Source organism: Callithrix jacchus, chromosome 7 (assembly GCF_049354715.1).
Source record: "Callithrix jacchus isolate 240 chromosome 7, calJac240_pri, whole genome shotgun sequence".
Lineage (NCBI taxonomy): Eukaryota > Metazoa > Chordata > Mammalia > Primates > Cebidae > Callithrix > Callithrix jacchus.
In genome coordinates this window covers 63409083-63426385 of record NC_133508.1, presented here as the reverse complement: position 1 = coordinate 63426385, position 17303 = coordinate 63409083, and the positions used below count along the sequence as shown (strand labels likewise).

Here is a 17303-nt window from a genome sequence, read left to right as displayed (position 1 = left end):
CCACAAGAGTCGGGGTATATCTCCTGCCTGGTTTTCCTGTCCATAAGCCACAAGCCCTATCAGGCTGCAAGGTAATTCATTTTTGTAGAATCACAGTTCTTAGGTAATTACAAAAGTTAATCTTGCTTGGTGGATAGTTCACAACAAGTGTTAAATCCAGTTTTTTAGTATACTGCCGAAAAATGGTGTACAAATCATCTGCCTATTTAAACCCTACTTTTTCTGAGACAGAAAAAATAAATCTCGCTCTGTCGCCTAGGCTGGAATGCAGTGGCACGAGCTTAACTTGCTGCAATTTCTGCCTCCCGGGCTCAAGCGATACTCTTACCTCAGCCTCCCAAGTAGCTGGGATTACAGGAGTGCACCACCACACCTGGCTAATTTTTGTATTTTTAGTAGAGACAGCATTTCACCATGTTGGCCAGGCTGGTCTCAAACTCCTGGCCTCAAGTGATCTGCCCTCCTCACCTCAAGTCATCTGCCCTCCTCAGACTCTCAAAGTGCTGGGATTACAAGCTTGAGCCACTGCACCTGGCCCTAAATCCTATTTTAAATGTACTACTAAAAACTAACATTTTATAAAATGGAGACTTGTGATAGTATCAATGACTACCCTGCTTGACTTGCTTTGTCAAACTGGGGATTTACACATCTGATTTTTTTTCTTGGCATGGCACTCTCTGCAAATTTGACATTCTTGTGCCACTGCTCTCCTACATATCTCAGTGACAAACAACCACAGGTCCCTTTACCTCATCAGTCACTGTCCTAATTGTCCAGATGTTCAGCGCCTTATTTATTTATTTAAAGAGTCTCACTTTGTCATCCAGGCTGGAGTGTAGTGGTGCCATTTTGGCTCACTGCAACCTCTGCCTCCTGGGTTCAAGTGATCCCCCTGCCTCAGCCTCCCAAGTAGTGGGACTATAGGCGCCTGGTTTACCACGCCCCACTAATTTTTGTATTTTTAGTAGAGACAGGGTTTTGCCATGTTGGTCAGGCTGGTCTTAAATCCTGACCTCAGGTGATTCAACCATCTCGGCCTCCCAAAGTGCTAGGATTACAGGTGTGAGCCACTGCACCCCGCCCAGGGCCGCCTTATGACTTTTGTACCTCCCCAGCAGCCAACCTACAGTTTTGCCTCCTTCCCTCAGCTTCAGGGCACACTGACCAAGCCCATTTCCTAGATGCTCCTTACAATTAGTCTTTCTGCTCTAGCTGGACAGGTCTTCTTCTTCATGTATTCTTATGCTTATTCATTTACCATATGGTAAGCCTGTCCCAAGGCCTGGGAACAAGGATTTTCCAGTCCCTATACACAAAGGAAGTTCAATAGGTTAAAATGTCTGCTGATATGGTACCCATGATACCAGAGAGGAGTTTAGAGAGCCACAGAGGGGGACAACCTAGATGGGGCAGAGGTGCATAGGAATACTTTCTAGAGTGGGTGAGCTAAGTCTTCATGGTTGGAGATGGCCTTGGGGGAAATATCCAGACTCCCATCTCTATGTCATCTGGCCAGTCTACTGGGTTGGCCACTCCTTCCACCTAAACCCTACTAATCCTTTAGATAAGCTGAAGATTCATCTTTGCTTTCTGGGAGTCTTCACAAACTAACTTATAAATAATACGCTTTTGCCACTGATTTATCACTGTTTTTATAAAAGTTTGATTATAATCATGGCATTTTAAAGGTTTGCATCCTTATGCAATTTGGAAGACAGGCTCAGGCATCAGGATTCTCTCTGTAACTCTTCCTAGGTTCAGTGAACCCTGAAGCCCACCCAATGAAAAGTGAGTGAAACTAACTCAATGCTCCCTTTCCCTATAGGCAGGGAAGGCTTGACTATGCGATCTGAGTATCAGGCAGAATGGCAGGAATATACATGGAGCCACCTCAGAAGCCTTTTGTGGCTTTGCTTCTCATGCCAGTTTTGTGGCAGTACGCACGTGTCTTGTTTTGTTTTGTTTTCCTTTGTGGGGGAGGGGAATAAAGCCTAAAGGGAGAAGGAATTCATAACTGACTGTTGGCTGGCTTCATTCCAATCACTTTCTTTTCTGCTGGTGACAGCTGTTTTCCTCTTCTGGTTTAGAAGGTTTGGAGTAAGTCCCTCCCTGCCACGCCTCCCTGAGCTCAGCCACAAACTGATCCAACAGCAGGCTTCTGGTCTGGTGACTACAGAACACGCACAGGAGGAAAGTCCACAAGGCATAGTCTGCTGTCTGTCTATGCTGCCTCACCTGTTTGCCTCCTGGGCTGAGTCTACAAAACTGTAAGGTAACAGAGTAGGCACAAGCTCTGGTTGGTGTACGATTCAGGTATTCACTTAAGTCTTCCATACAGAATAACTAAACACATAATTTCCTACTACTTCTTCCTCTATAATAAACTATTTCTACTAAGCAGCTCCTGAAATCCTATCTCCACTGGGAAGCTTCCAGTAATGAGAAGATCTACAACTCCTCTGGCTAGCTCCATACCATCTTGCAGGCCGATTTATGCGGCAGAAACCTTGCTGAAAGCCTTTTTCATTATTTCTAACTTGTGACAGTCTAGTGGATTATATACTGTCTATATTTTACAAACAAGGAAATTAAGGTTCACAGTGGTTACACATCTTGATTAAGGTCATATATGTTGTAAGTGGCTAAGAAGGGATTCAAAACCAGGTCCATCTCCCCAACTCTTGTCTTTGCTACTATGCCAAATTATTTCCCATGGAATCGGAATGTCCACAGACTTTCCCTAGCTTTGCAACTTAGTGGGACCTTAGATACATACGTTAAACTTACTGCCAAAGCCTCACACTACCAGGGAGGTCTCTGCTTCCTGCCTTATCTTCTGGGAAACCTGTGCTCCCTGGTCTATCAATATTCAACTCAGAGATCAGGAGAGGATGATGTCCCTGTGGGATATATGGTACCACATGAAGCCAGTGAATACCTAGAAAGGGGTTTGTGGAAACCACAGGGGCAGTCAAGTGTTAGGCACCCACTCACCTGAGTCAATCCACCAATCTCCTTCACAGACACATAGAGGCGATAGAGGTCCAGAGGTTTCCTACCCACAGCAGGCAGATTTGTCATGCCCATGGCCTTCTCCTCAGTGAAGGCCAGATAACGGTCCACCCACATCTTCCTCTCAGGCTCACCACCCAGCTCATACAACTTGGTGATCTTCTCATTGGTTGTAGTAGAAGAACTGGATTTCTGGAAGGTTCAGGTCAAAATTCATAGGAATGGGTCAGATTCAAAGTCTATGCTAAGGGTTTCAGAAGTCTCTTGACTGGAGCAGTATTAAAGCTTCTTACTCTGGGGTGGTCACTAACACCTGCCCTGCCTTTCCTAAGGTTGAAAGGCCAAAAGGGAACTAGATTTTTTTTTTTCCTATAAAGGAAGGAAGCTAACACTGAATATACATTATATACTGGGTGCTGTGCTAGATGCCTTTATATATTAGGTATTGTAAATTATATATAAATTATATATTAAGCATTATAAAATTATCCCAATTTTTAAAGATAAGAAAGCAGGCACCAGGAGGCAAAGCCTAAGATCTCACAGCTTTTAAGTGGCAGGGTGAGTATCAAATCCTTGTCCAGCTGACATCAAAGCCGCTACTACTCCCACACTACTACCCAGGAGCCTGAATATACTTAAGTACTGTGTTTCAGAGAAATAAAAAAACTCACGACATGATCTTGAGGCAATGGGATGGACTAAAACGAAAAGAAACTCTTTGCCTCTTTTAAAGAAAGGAAGCAAAGGGTTCCCACCTGGTTGAAGGGCTTTGGATATCATCCTGTCCAAGACAGGAAGACGGTCAAAAGGGCTGGGAACCAGAGGTGAAGATTCACAGGAGGTAGCAGCTATGATTTTTATTTTCCCTACTTATATAGATAGGGAAAGTAAGGTATGGCAAAGGACAGAAATATTTCAAATGAACTAAATGCTGAGTAGGATCCATGGCTACCAAACAACCTAACATCACACCCAGGACCAACCTAAGGGAAGCTGAGGACTCAAGCCTCATCTGCCTTATCTCCTTCTTTACAGAACACAGGGTACCATTCCTGCTGCTAAGGTTCAGGAAGAGAAGAGCAACTAGTTGCCCATGGCACACCCTATATATCAGTGCTTGAGTACAGGAGGCACGGTTTCACAGAGGACACCAGCCAAACAATACAGAGAGTTTGATGCTGCAGGGTCTGGCATTTCCTCCATAACAAATAGCTGTGAGAATATTATGTTATTCACCAGGATCCCTTAGAGCAACCCAGACTCAAATCACTAAGCTATTATTCTGAGACCCTTCATGATAAGAAGAGGCAACAGCAGCTTTTTCAGAGACCATCTACTCCGGTGTCATAAAAAGCTGGGATCTTGTCACTCTTGTTTCTTTTTCCTTTTCCTTCCTAACACTGAAAAAGACAGGACACACAAAGTTGAAAGGAGTCAAGACAAAAATCGCTACCTTGGATTTGGATTCTGTCTTGGGTGTCCCATCTGCCTTGTTGTTCATTTTGGTGGCTGGAGTTAACTTGACATCCCCAAGGCCCATCATCTCTGGGCTGGCTGCCATCCCTGTTAAAGAGAAAAAAAATCTCAAGTCCAGTAAGTTTAGCTGTGATGTGAGTCTTAAAGAAATCCCTAGTGAGAATGACGAGCACTTACCTGCAGAATTGTTGGCCATGGTTCCACCCATGGAATATGGGGGTCCCTGAGGGTTGATCATGCCAGCCATACTATTAATCCCTTGTCCATAAGGAGGCCCAGTTGCTATCATGCCCCCTTGATTCATATTGGGGTAGCCTGGTGGCCTAAGGAAGATGGAAAGTGAGAGAGACAAAGGTTAGACTATGAGCTTTTAGATTTGAACTTGAGCCAAATAGGGTTTTGTGGTCATCCAGTTATAATTAAAAGGAAAACATTTATAGGTCCCCAAAACTAGAACTTCACAATATCCAGATATTATTTTTCTTTAATTAATTTGTTTTCTTGAAACAGGGTATTCCTCTGGCACCCAGGCTGGAGTGTAGTGGTGTGATCATACCTTACTGCAGCTTTAAACTTCTGAGCTCAAATGATCTGCCTTCCTCAGCCTCCTGAGTGCCTAGCACTATTAGGCATGCACCACTATGTCCAGCTAACACCTAGATTTTCTTATCTTCTACCACCCACAAAAGAAACTAAGAGAGTTCAAGCTCCAGATAGCAAACAATAGCTCTATCTTTTTTTTCTTTTGAGACGGAGTCTTACTCTGTCACCCAGGCTGGAGTGCAGTGGTGTGATCTTGGCTCACTGCAACCTCCGCCTCTTGGGTTCAAGTGATTCTCCTGCCTCAGCTTCCTGAGTAGCTGGGATTACAGGTGCCCGCCACCATGCCTGGCTAATTTTTTGTATTTTTAGTAGAGACGAGGTTTCACCATGGTGGACAGGCTGGTCTCAAACTCCTGACCTCAGGTGATCCACCTGCCTTGGCCTCCCAAAGTGCTGGGATTACAGGTGTGAGCCACTGCGTCTGGCCACAATAGCCCAATTTTAAAGGGTACAATTCTTTGAAGAACAGAATCTTGCTGTGTCTTATAAGTACTGCCTTCCTCAAAGCCACCTCCAAATGTCTTTTCATTTATGGGTCCTCTCTATGGCAAAAGGCATAGATGAAATGCCAAATTTACCACTTTTTTGTCATGCCAAATCCCAATCAGACTGGAACCCTCAGCATAGCACCCAGAGGTGGCTTTGCAAATTCTTGATGGGCCTAATGCAAACTTTGCACTTCCATCATTCTGAAGTCCTCCCAAATCTACCTCTTTATAGTCAATTACCCTATTCTACACCTTGGTTCATTAACAACTCAATAAGATTTAGTGTCTAAAGAAGTCATTAAACCTAATCACATGAGCCTTCTGCACTCTAGCACCAGAGTCAACATGTAGGACCATATAAAAGAGTAGGAGAAATGGTAAACCACAAGCTTACCATCTACTATTTATAACACCAGAGATCCAAGACATAAGTATTATTAAAAACCCACTGATAGAAGTTAAACCAACTACTCTGAACACTTATTTTACAAATCAAAATAAGTTGTCTTTAGCCCTGGCAATACAGTGAGACCCCATCTCTATTTAAAAAAGAAAAAAAAAAAAGGGCCATGCATGGTAGCTCATGCTTATAATCCCAGCACTTTGGGAGACCAAGGCAGGCAGCTCACTGGAGGTCAGGAGTTCAAGACCAGCCTGACCAACATGGAGAAACCCCATCACTACTAAAAATACAAAATTAGCTGGGCATGGTGGCACATGCCTGTAATCCCAGCTACTCGGAAGGCTGAGGCAGGAGAATCACTTGAACCCGAGAGGCAGAAGTTGCAGTGAGCCAAGATTGCTCCATTGCACTCCAGCCTGGGCAACAAGAGCAAAACTCCATCTCAAAAAAAAAAAATAAATAAATAAAAATAATAAAATAAATTTAAAAAAAAAAACAGCCAGGTGTGGTGGGATGTGCCTGTAGTCCTAACTATTCAGAAGGCTGAGGTGGGAGGATCACTTGAGACTGCAAGTCGAGGCTGTAATGAGCCGTGGTCATGCCACTGCAATTCAGCCTGGGCAACAGAATAAGGCACCGTCTCAAAAGTCCCCCAAACAAAACAAAATACCCCACAAAAACCTGTTTTTTTGTTTGTTTGTTGCCCAGGCTGGAATGCAGCAGCACAATCTCAGCTCACTGCAACCTCCGCCTCCTGGGTTCAAGCAATTCTCCTGCCTCAGCCTCCTGAGTAGTGGCGATTATAGGAGTGCACTACCATACCCAACTAATTTTTGTATTTTTAGTAGAGACAGGGGTTTCACCATGTTGGTCGGGCTGGCCTCGAACCCCTGACTTCATGATCTGTCCACCTCTGCCTCCCAAAGTGCTGGGATTACAGGCATGAGCCACTGCACCCAGCCAAAAACTTCTTTTAAAAGCTCTTTACATATGATGTCTGGTCCTGTGAAATTTCATACCACTCTAAGATATGCAAGAATTAACACTGCATATACACACACTCATGTTTCCCCTCTGGTTTAGGTCCAGAAGCATCTCAATAACCTCAGTGGCCCTACAATACATTTTCTTGCACTGACACCCTCTCCACTTCCCAGGCCTTACCTGTTTTGGATGGAGTTGGCAGCAACATGCATGGCAACAGTTTCTTGGGTTTTCCGATTCATGCCCCCTGGTGGGGGACACATCCCTGACCCAACCTGAGGTGGCATATTGGCCATGTTAGGGCCATAAGGGCGGTTGCCCATGGAGGCATGACTCATCCTCCCTGGAGGGAGTGTGCCGTAAGGTGGGATGCCAGGCTGTCCATGCATCTGACCTCCGGCACCCATGGGGTTTATGCCTCCAGCCATGCCTGCACTGGGGTAGTTGGCATTGGGCAAGGCATTATAGTTTGGCTGCCTGGGGTAGCCACCTGAGAGGTGAGGAAGAGAAGACAGAGAACTGGTTAGTGACTCACTAGCAACTCTCTAATCTCTCTCAACTCTAAAACACCAAACACTGTCATTCAATAATTAGGTTAGGAAAGAGACCAATTTTATGGGAGTCTTCATCTCCATGAGAAAAAGGGGGGATGCTAAAAGCATGTAAAAGAAGGTATTAGTTATCCCCTCCATCATAAAGACAGCACAGAGCAAGGCTGGCTTTGCTACCACACAGGCACTTCAACTTCCAGAAGATAACTTCCTTTCTATCTCCATGCTCTGTGTAAGATACTCAACTTTTGATATGCCTAGGGCTGCAATTTTGGGCAAAGATCTACTCCATTATGATTTATTCACTTAAAAAAAAGTAATAAGCAATAGCTATCATCTATTAGTTGTCTGTGCTCAATAAAATTAAAAGACTTTCTCATGGTGACAGAGTAAGTGGAGACAAATGGAATCCTCGCTGCCCTACTTCAGGGTCTGTCTGGGCTGGGTGGATTTAAGGCAAAGGACAAGCCCTTCTCTTACAGGGTTACAAGCTAGATGGCAACATATCAGACAAGGAACTGTTTCCTCCTCTCACCATTATCTATTCCTAACTGGGTAGTATACTGACCTTGTGGGCCATATTGACCCCCCTGGGGACCATAGCTCCCCATGGAGTTCTGCTGGTAGGAGCCCATGCCTGTGTGAATCTGTCCACCAGAAGGCTGACGCGGAGATAAGGCTGAGCCAGGCTGGGGGGAACTGTACTGTGGCATCTGGGGGTTCCTCTGCATATAACCTATTTGTGGGTAGTATCCATAAAGTTATTAGCTTTATATAATGCGAACACATGCTCTCCCTCCTTATCCTGAGACTTTACCATCAACATTTTCTTTAGCAACTACTTGCATGAAAGTCTATCTGATTTTCTATATAGTGGTGTGTCCTTTTAGGCACCTTCAGAGTGACATAAGCCATTAACCATGGATGCCAACTGTTTCTACTAAATGGAGGTTTGATAAGACAAAGAGCTATGACAAAAACCAAAATGAATGACTGAATGAGTGAAGACTCAACGTTGAGTCTTCAGCAGTTGCTGACCTAATGAGGCAAAACATAAGGGGGCACCCATCAAAACACACACAAGCACTGAGAAATGTAGACAATACTAACATGGCCAAGCCCACTCTAACTTCACAATTTGCTGCTGGGTCTCAACAGACAGAAGTGATAAACTTTTGAGATTATATATCTGCTAATTACCCTGATCTGATCACTATATGTTATATCTATTGAAACATCATTGTGTACCCTATAAATAAGTACAATTATTACATTAACTTTTAAAGAATATAAAAATAATTTGCTGCAGGAATTGTCCTAAGCTTCATGGTCAAACAGCTCTCCAAAAGCTACTGCATAGGGCACTCAAGTGTCTGCCCTAGCTCCCTGCCCCTCCCCAACGCCCAGGCTCTCACCTCGATCTTGGGCAATGCTTGATTGGTTCATGGAAGGATGCATGATGCTGTCTGACTGGCCACTGGGTGGCCGAGGTGGCATCTGGTTGCCTGCTCCAGACAAAGAACAACATAAGTATATCATGGCTAAGCCTGGGAATTCTAGCTAGGAAGTCAATTCAGAGCTAGAAATGGCTCATGGAGAGGCCAATTATCTCCCAGTATCGCAACAAAGAGATCCAGCCAACAGGTTCCAATCTCCCTTCTCCAAATGCTAAGGGGGAAACTATGCAGGCATGAGCCAGAGATGCTCTCTCCACCAGTAGAAGACTAGGGCTCCTTAATATTTCTGGGGCCAGTCACCTTTCCCTCTCCCTAAAGCCCAGCACTTGAGGGTACCTGGCACTGCAGCAGGCGAGAGTGGTCCTGAGCGAGACTGAGCAACACTGGCGGGAGAGCCAACAGGGGACGGGGAGGGGCCTCGGATGCCAGGCAGGTGAGGGGAGGTATGAGGAGAGAAAGGAGACTGAGCTGGATTACTCTGCTCTCCTTGGCTGCTGGAAATCCCTGATGTGCTCACTCCAGGACTCAGAGCTCCTTCTGTCCCCATGGGGAGGTCATCTATTGAACCAGATAGATCCTAGAACATACACATAAGAACATGGATTAGTAATATTAGGCAGAAAGATTCTACTTTCAATAATCCTACTACTTGCTTGGTATTTTCCTTAAATAACCAAGAGCAAATATATCACACACGTTATTTAGTCATGATACCATAACTGACATATGGCAAACTCTGTTAAGGATCAGGCAGAATATATATTAGACTTTTGTGGGCCATAAAGCCTCCTTCAAAACCACTCAACTCTGAAACTACCATGCAATAGTAGCCAGACAATATGTGAGCAATGGTGCAACTGTGTTCCAATAAAACTTTATTTACAAAAACCTATCTGTATTTGCTAACTCCTTTTTTATCCTCTCAGAAGCAGATCTAACACTTTCATCTTCTTTACCAGTCCCAACTTCTACAGTCATAAGGAAGCAACTAATTCAGTGAGGCTTTAGTTCTTTCCTAATAGCAGAACTTCACAAAATACTGCCAGGATGGTACCAGGAGCTACAAGAGAATGTTAACAAGTTTGGGAAACATTTATAGATCCCCTTTCCTTCTATTACATATTACAATGATGATGATTATTATTATAGGTTATCATAGCCTCCATTTGCCAAGGACTCACTCCAAGTCACCATACTTTGTAACATAAGGGGTAGGAGGTAAGAAAGAGATACACTGGATGAGAAATACAATTTCTTAACTGCCAAGAAGGTCTGAAACTATACTCCTAACACCTAGTCTATAACAGTAATCAACAAATGTTTGCCAATTGAACAAATTCTGTTTTTTTCCCAGCTTTTATGTTTTTCAGTGAGAAAACATAAAATAGTGGTATTTATTTGTAGGCTTTGTCTTAAATTAATTAATAAAGAGTTCATTCTAGGTCAACAAACTGCAGTATTAGCAAACAGGAGCTCAATATGAGAAGTATTCACCCGAGAAAATGTATCCTAACTCCATCCCCTGCCCCATGTTCATTCTCTAGCAACATTACTTCAGGCTGGGAACTAACTATAATCGAATAAATGATGAAAACCTTGATACTTAAATGGTAAAGAAAAGAGTTATCTTACAGAAACACCTATGGGCCACAGGCAATGGCTCATGCCTCTAGTCCCAGCCTTTTGGAGGCTGAGGTGGGCAGATCGCTTGAGCCCACGAGTTTGAGACCAGCCTGGACAACATGGTGAAACCCTGTCTCTACTAAAAATACAAAAATTAGCCAGGTTGGGTGGTGTGCAGCTGTAGTCCCAGCTACTTGGGAGGCTGAGGTGGTAGGAACACTTTAGCCTGGGAGGAGGAGGTTGTAGTGAGCCGAGATTGCATCACTGCACTCCAGCCTGGGTAACAGAGTGAAACTCCATCTAAAAACAACAACAAACAAACAAACAAACAAAAAAACCCCCAAACACCACAAATCTCTATGAGGTCAGATCCAAGTTGGTTTGACTTGAGTCTATTTCTGCTCACACGAACAAGCTCATCTTGGAAAGATCGGCTGAAAGTGACTTTGACTCTAAGATCTGATAGTAATGCTGAAGGTCAGAGGAGAATCTTTTAGGCTCTTCTAGTAATCGAAGCTGGGTGGACCTTCCACAAACCACTTGGCTACCTTCACTAGGCTGGGAGCATTTCTGCTGAGCTCTTGGAGACAAAGTTTGCACTGAAGGCAGGTAGGTAGGTGTGCATTTGTGCCTGTTCTCCATGCTGGCTGAGAAGTCAGAAAATGCTAGCTTTCTTTTTGATAATAAATAGGCCAGGTATGCCACAGCATACTTTAAAAATGCAATGAGAATTCGTTCCAGCACAGAATGATTTCAAGAGGCCAACCACAAGGTAACAGCAAAGGACATCTTCCCTTTCTAGAAGGACTAAAGTACTTGGAGCTACAAAGAGCTTCAGGTTAATTCTAAGAGAGAGATTCCATCCCTGGTTCTTTTCTTTTTCTTTTTTTTTTGAGACATAGGGTCTCACTCTGTTACCCAGGCTGGAATACACTGGCATGATGCCGGCTCCCTGCAGCCTCAACCTGCCTAGCTCAAATGATCCTCTTAGCTCAGCCTCCTGAGCCACATCTGGAGGGTGTGTGTGTGTGTGTGTGTGTGTGTAGAGAAGGGTTTTTTCCCATGTTGCCCAGGGTGAGCAGGGGTGTGTGTGTGTGTGTGTGTGTGTGTGTGTGTGCAGCGAGAAGGGGTTTTGCCATGTTTCCCAAGTTAAGTTGTGTGTGTGTGTGTGTGTGTGTGTGTGTGTGCAGCGAGGAGTTTTGCCATGTTGCGCAGGGGTGTGTGTGTGTGTGTGTATAGAGAAGGGGTTTTGCCATGTTTTCCAGGTTAAGTTGTGTGTGTGTGTGTGTGTGTGTGTGTAGCGAGAAGGGGTTTTGCCATGTTGCGCAGGGGTGTGTGTGTGTGTGTGTGTGTGTGTGTGTGTGTGTAGAGAAGGAGTTTTGCCATGTTTCCCAGAATGAGAAGGGGGGTGTATGTGTGTGTAGAGAAGGGGTTTTGCCATGTTGCCCAGGGTGGTCTCGAACTCTTGGGTTCAGGCAATCCTCCCACATTGGCCTCCCAATCTGCTGGGACTACAGGCAAGAGCCACTGCACATGGCCCAGGTGTGTTTCTTTAAGGCATGAGCCACTATGCCCAGCCCCATCCCTATTTTAAGGGCTAAGTTATACCAGGGACATCTGGCCTCTGAGCCAAGAACAAACAAAAAGAAGCAGCAAGATGACAAGAGCCATTCTAAGTAGAAAGGGCCTCAAAAAGCACTTGTTACACCCTACAGTCTATAGCAAAACCCACAACTCAAGGCTCCGTTTTAGGGACCAGCAGATTCCTTCCCCCCAGTCCTTCCCAGTCTCCATTCCTTATCAAACTACCAGCTTCTGTAATAAGAACTTTCCTGCTTATAGGAAAAAGAAGTATATTTCAGAACAGAATAGGAACCATCAGACGAGAACTTGGTTCAGTTTAAATCGCTTTGAAAAATTAAATGAGTGTCAGGCGCGGTGGTTCATGCCTGTAAACCCAGAACTTTAGGAGGCCGAGGTGGGCGGATCATGAGGTCAGGGGTTTGAGGCCAGCCTGCCCAAGGTAGTGAAGCCCTGTTTCTACTGGAAATACAAAAATTTAGCTGGGCATGGTAGCGGGTGCCTGTAATCCCAGCTACTCAGGAGGCTGAAGCAGGAGAATCACTTGAACCCAGGAGGCAGAGGTTGCAGTAAGCTGATATCATGCCACTGCACTCCAGCCCTGGTGACAGTGAGGGCCTCTGTCTCAAAAGAAAAAAAAAATTAAATGTTTTAGGCCAGGCACGGTGGCTCACGCCTGTAATCCCAGAACTCTGGGTGGCTAAGCTGAGAGACCAGCCTGGCCACATGGTGAAACTTCATCTCTAGTAAAAATACAAAAGTTAGGCTGGGTGCAGTGGCTCATGCCTATAATCTCAGCACTTTGGGAGGTCAAGGCAGGTGGATCACAAGGGCAGGAGTTCGAGAACAGCCTGACCAATACGGTGAAACCCCGTCTCTAGTACAAATACAAAAATTAGTTGGGCGTGGTGACAAGCACCTGTAATTCCAGCTACTCAAGAGACTGAGGCAGAAGAATCACGAGAACCTGGGAGGTGGAGGCTGCAATGAGCAGAGATCATGCCACTGTACTCCAGCCTAGGTGACAGAGCAAGACCTGGTCTTAAAAAAAAAAAAATTAGCCAGGTGTAGTGGTGGGCACCTATAATCCCAGTTACTCAGGAGGCCGAGGCAGGGAGAATTCCTTGAACCAGAGAGACAGAGGTTGCAGTGAGCTGAGAGGCATCACTGCATTCCAGCCTGGGTGACAGAATGAGACTCCATCTCAGAAAAAAAAAAAAGAAAAAGTTTTGTCTTTAGTTATACAAGTAAATCACAAACGTTCTCATGATAAAAACATTTCAGATATTATAGGTGAAGCCAAAGCCCCAAAGGCTGTCTTTCCGTTGCCCTCAATAGAGAAACCACTGTTCAGTTAGGTGTGTATCTTTGTGGGTTGTTTTTGCTTGTTTTTTATGAGACAGGGTGGCCAGGCGCTGTGGCTCACACCTATAATCCTAGCACTTTGGGAGGCCGAGGTGGGTGGATCACCTGAGGTCAGCAGTTCAAGACCAGCCTGGCCATTATGGTGAAATCCCATCTTAAAGGGGAGGGGGGAGAGCGGGGCGGGTGGGGGGCGGGGAGAGAGAGAGAGACAGACAGACAGGGTCTCACTCTGTTGCCCAGGCTGGAGTGCAGTGGCATGATCTCTGCTCATTGCAGCCTCCACCTCCCAGGTTCACGCGATTCTCCTGCCTCAGCCTCCTGAGTAGCTGGGATTACAGGTGCGTGCCACCACACCCAGTTAATTTTTTTCTTTTTAGTAGAGACGGGGTTTCACTATGTTGGCCAGCCTTGTCTTGAACTTCTGACCTCAGGTGATCCACCCACTCTGGCCTCCCAAAGTGCTGGGATTACAGGCATGAGCCACCACCACACCTGGCCCCCGGCTAATTTAAAAAAAAAAATTTTTTTTTTTTTTGTAGAAATGGTGCCCTTGCCATGTTGCCCAGGCTTGTCTTGAACTCCTGGGCTCAAGCAATCTGCTCTTCTCCGTCTCCCAAAGTTCTGGAATTACAGGCATGAGCCACCACCCCTGGCCATGGTGTATAGCTTTAGACAGGTACTAAAGAGCTAAGGAAAAAAACAAAAACAAACAACAAAAAACCAAAACCCACCAGCCACTGCTATCAGCTCAGGGCAAGAACTGAGGAGGTCCCTTCAGCCATACTTCAGTTAAACCAGAATCACCACAGATCCACAAGGAGAATGCCCCTGGTCCACCTGAGGGATCCCAGCCTAAAGAAAACCTTTGTAGCTCTTGGGGCTGGGATCTCAGAACTCTAAAGGCATCTGTTGCTGGCAAAGAGGTGGATTCCCGTTCCTCAGGAGAGCTGTCACTTTTGGTAAAATGCCCTAAGCTTCTTGGAGAAAAAGTGCTAAATAAACCACTGTCAACAGTAGCCCCACCTGGCTGGGATTCCTGGGCACAAAAAAATACTGGGGAAGGAAGAGCATTAATCTTCTTATCTCTCTGATTTGGTTGGCTTGAGGCCAATCTCCCAAACTGTCATTTTCATTAGACGGCAAATGGTCAGCATGGGTTTCAAATAATTTTAAGAGCCAAAATGTTAGCATAGAAAGGGGCAAATCATTTACGATTAACAATAGCTACCATCTGAGCATCTACTATACGCCAGGCACTTTGCAAAGTTACCCAATTTTCTGTAATTCTTGGTTATAGATACTACTATCATTACCATTTTATTTTTAGTTTGGGTTTTTTTTGAGACAGGGTCTGGCTGTTACCCAGGCTGGAGTACAGTGGCACGATCCTGGCTCACTGCAACCTCTGCCTCCTGGGTTCAAGCCATCATCCCACCTCAGTCTCCTGAGTAGATTACAGACACTTGGGCACTTTTTTTGTATTTTTGTAGTGATGTGAAAAGGTTTTCAGCATGTTGCCCAGGCTGGTCTCAAACTCCTGAGCTCAGGTAATCCTCCCACACTTTGGCCTCCCGAAGTGCTGGGATCACAGGTGTGAGCCACTGTACCCAGCCACATTACCAATTTGAAGATAAGGAAGCTGATGCCTAAAGAGATTGGGTTACATGCTTAAGTCATCTGGCAAGTGGTGGAAGTCAGATTTTAAACCCCAGCCTGCTGAACCCCATAGGCCACGCTGGCTCTCTCTCTCCATTATGTTGTGACATTATATGAACTGAGGAGAAAGGATACACCTCTAAATTAGGAGACCAAGGCCCAGCTTTTGGTACTTATCAGGTGACCTTGGGCAAACTGGCAACAAGCCAGGCTTCAGTTTTCTCACATACAGAATCAGGGAGGGCTGGACAAATCTAAGTTTATGACACCCCTGGGGCATATGCATGAAACCCCTCTAGCACCATATGGTCAGGGTCAAACCATATGAGAGATATAACAACATACCAGCATTATAAGTTTTAAGACATGTCCACCAGTTCCAGTGGCTAGTCATAGTAACTATTTTTATTGGGAAATAGGAGGGAGTGGTAAGGGCAGAAGTCTCCAAAAGATGTCCCGCCCCTCTATCTACATGAACAAATATTGCTCTGAACTCCCCGTCCTTTTATTACACAGGACACACCTCTGCTTTCTACTTTACAAAAAAAGCCAGTTTTTCAGGTCTTTTGTTCCCCAAAAAACTAGATGTCTGATTACTGAGTCAGACCTCAATGTTTCTAACAGTTCAGTTTTCTACAACACTAATTATTAATAAAAATTAATTATCATTAATAAAAATTCAATCAATCCAAGCCCTATTCTCGCTGGTGGGGGCTGCCCTTGGCATCTCAGGTTCTCAATTCTCCCAGAAGAGCCCACCTAACAAGCATCTTCTGGAAGGACTGCTGAAAGAACTGCAGCAATGCCCCTTTAATGGGAAGATTTCTTTTCCCGGATTTGTTCTCCTCCAAGTATAATCCTGTTGAGAGATGGGAGGTGAGGATCAGCCCACTCAGTGCCCTGCCAGTTCCAAGGAAGCAGCAGGGCCAGGAGAATTTCCTCACGTGTTTCCAACGTGTTTTGTGCATTTTATTGCTCATCTACCATGCAGATCAAAAGCGCTGGAGCAGATCCAACTATTTCACACAGAATCTCACACTCCAGGCTGGCTACAGCCCTGAAAGCCTTCATTTCTTCACTTGAAATACTGCCCAATGTTATTTTGGGATGTGACCTGATAGAGGAAGCCCATAGGGACTCCATGACGATAACTGTTCCAGCTGTGATTGGTTGCCCAGCCCTAGTGAGTGCCAGCATGAGTTTGTCAGGCTCTGCTGACAAACAGAACTCAGCAGCTAACACCTTCTCTTCACACCACAACAAAACCATGCCTAAAATCACACAGTCCATACCTCATTTTGTGGGTAGGGGCGGGAGGGATGCTGGTACTTTCACAGGAAGAACTGCAAGTTCTAACATGAATTGGCTGTCTGATGAAGAATATTTTCAAGCAGGAAGATACCAGATCAGGGTTAGCGGAGGGAGGTTTAAATTATCTCCCAACAGAGCCACATAAGGATGACAACAGTTCATTTTGCCAAGCAGGTTAAATGGCAACAGGTAAGTATAAAGAGTAGGCTCATGGCAATGCTCAGATTTAGGGTTTTCCCAAAAATCTGGCTAAATCCTTGAGGAACCCCAAGTAGAGTTCTTGTATCCATTTAGTCAGGAAAAGCTTTTGCTGAATTGTGCTGATACTGGTAGGTAAACCACCTATCATGAGAACCAGGTAAATCCTACACATGCTTGTAATAATGTGTACACTGGGAACCTTGCAGCTCAGCCGTCCCCATTTGAATGACAATATGTGAATGAAAAAATTCCATAATGACCAAATCTACACTAGTAATTTGCCAGTTCACTATCCTTGCCCCTAGGCTGCTCTCAGGCTGAAGAATGGGAGGAAATCCTGAAGAACACAGAAGAGACCAGGAAACATAACCCATGAAGAAAAGGAAAAGGTAGGAAAGGAGGCAACAGCCTTAAACACTAAGAAAGAAAAACTGAGACAAAATTAATTACTTAAGGCAAAGAGGTTTTTGGGAGACCTGGCTTTTCATAAAATCTTCCTTAAGCAACAATTTGTTGAGGGAGCAGGGAAGAAGAGGCTACCTCTACTCAACACTTGTAAAATAAAGTTTCAGTCTTAAGTTCTCTT

General features: G+C 44.8%; 1 protein-coding gene across 6 annotated transcripts in view; it reads right to left on the bottom strand.

Annotated features, from left to right (window-relative positions):
• ARID1A (AT-rich interaction domain 1A) overlaps window positions 1-17303 on the bottom strand; it is an 83954-nt gene that overhangs the window by 10526 nt on the left and 56125 nt on the right. For 4 of the 6 annotated variants that reach the window (XM_035308272.3, XM_035308273.3, XM_078330831.1 and 1 more), the window contains 7 exons: window positions 9317-9557; window positions 8939-9028; window positions 8092-8259; window positions 7153-7462; window positions 4672-4817; window positions 4472-4581; window positions 2998-3207 (listed from right to left, as the gene is read on the bottom strand). In XM_035308272.3, coding sequence (XP_035164163.3) covers window positions 2998-3207; window positions 4472-4581; window positions 4672-4817; window positions 7153-7462; window positions 8092-8259; window positions 8939-9028; window positions 9317-9557 — 1275 coding nt within the window. The remainder of the gene's footprint in view (window positions 1-2997; window positions 3208-4471; window positions 4582-4671; window positions 4818-7152; window positions 7463-8091; window positions 8260-8938; window positions 9029-9316; window positions 9558-17303) is intronic. The other 2 variants (XM_035308274.3, XM_078330829.1) reach the window with 1 other exon arrangement.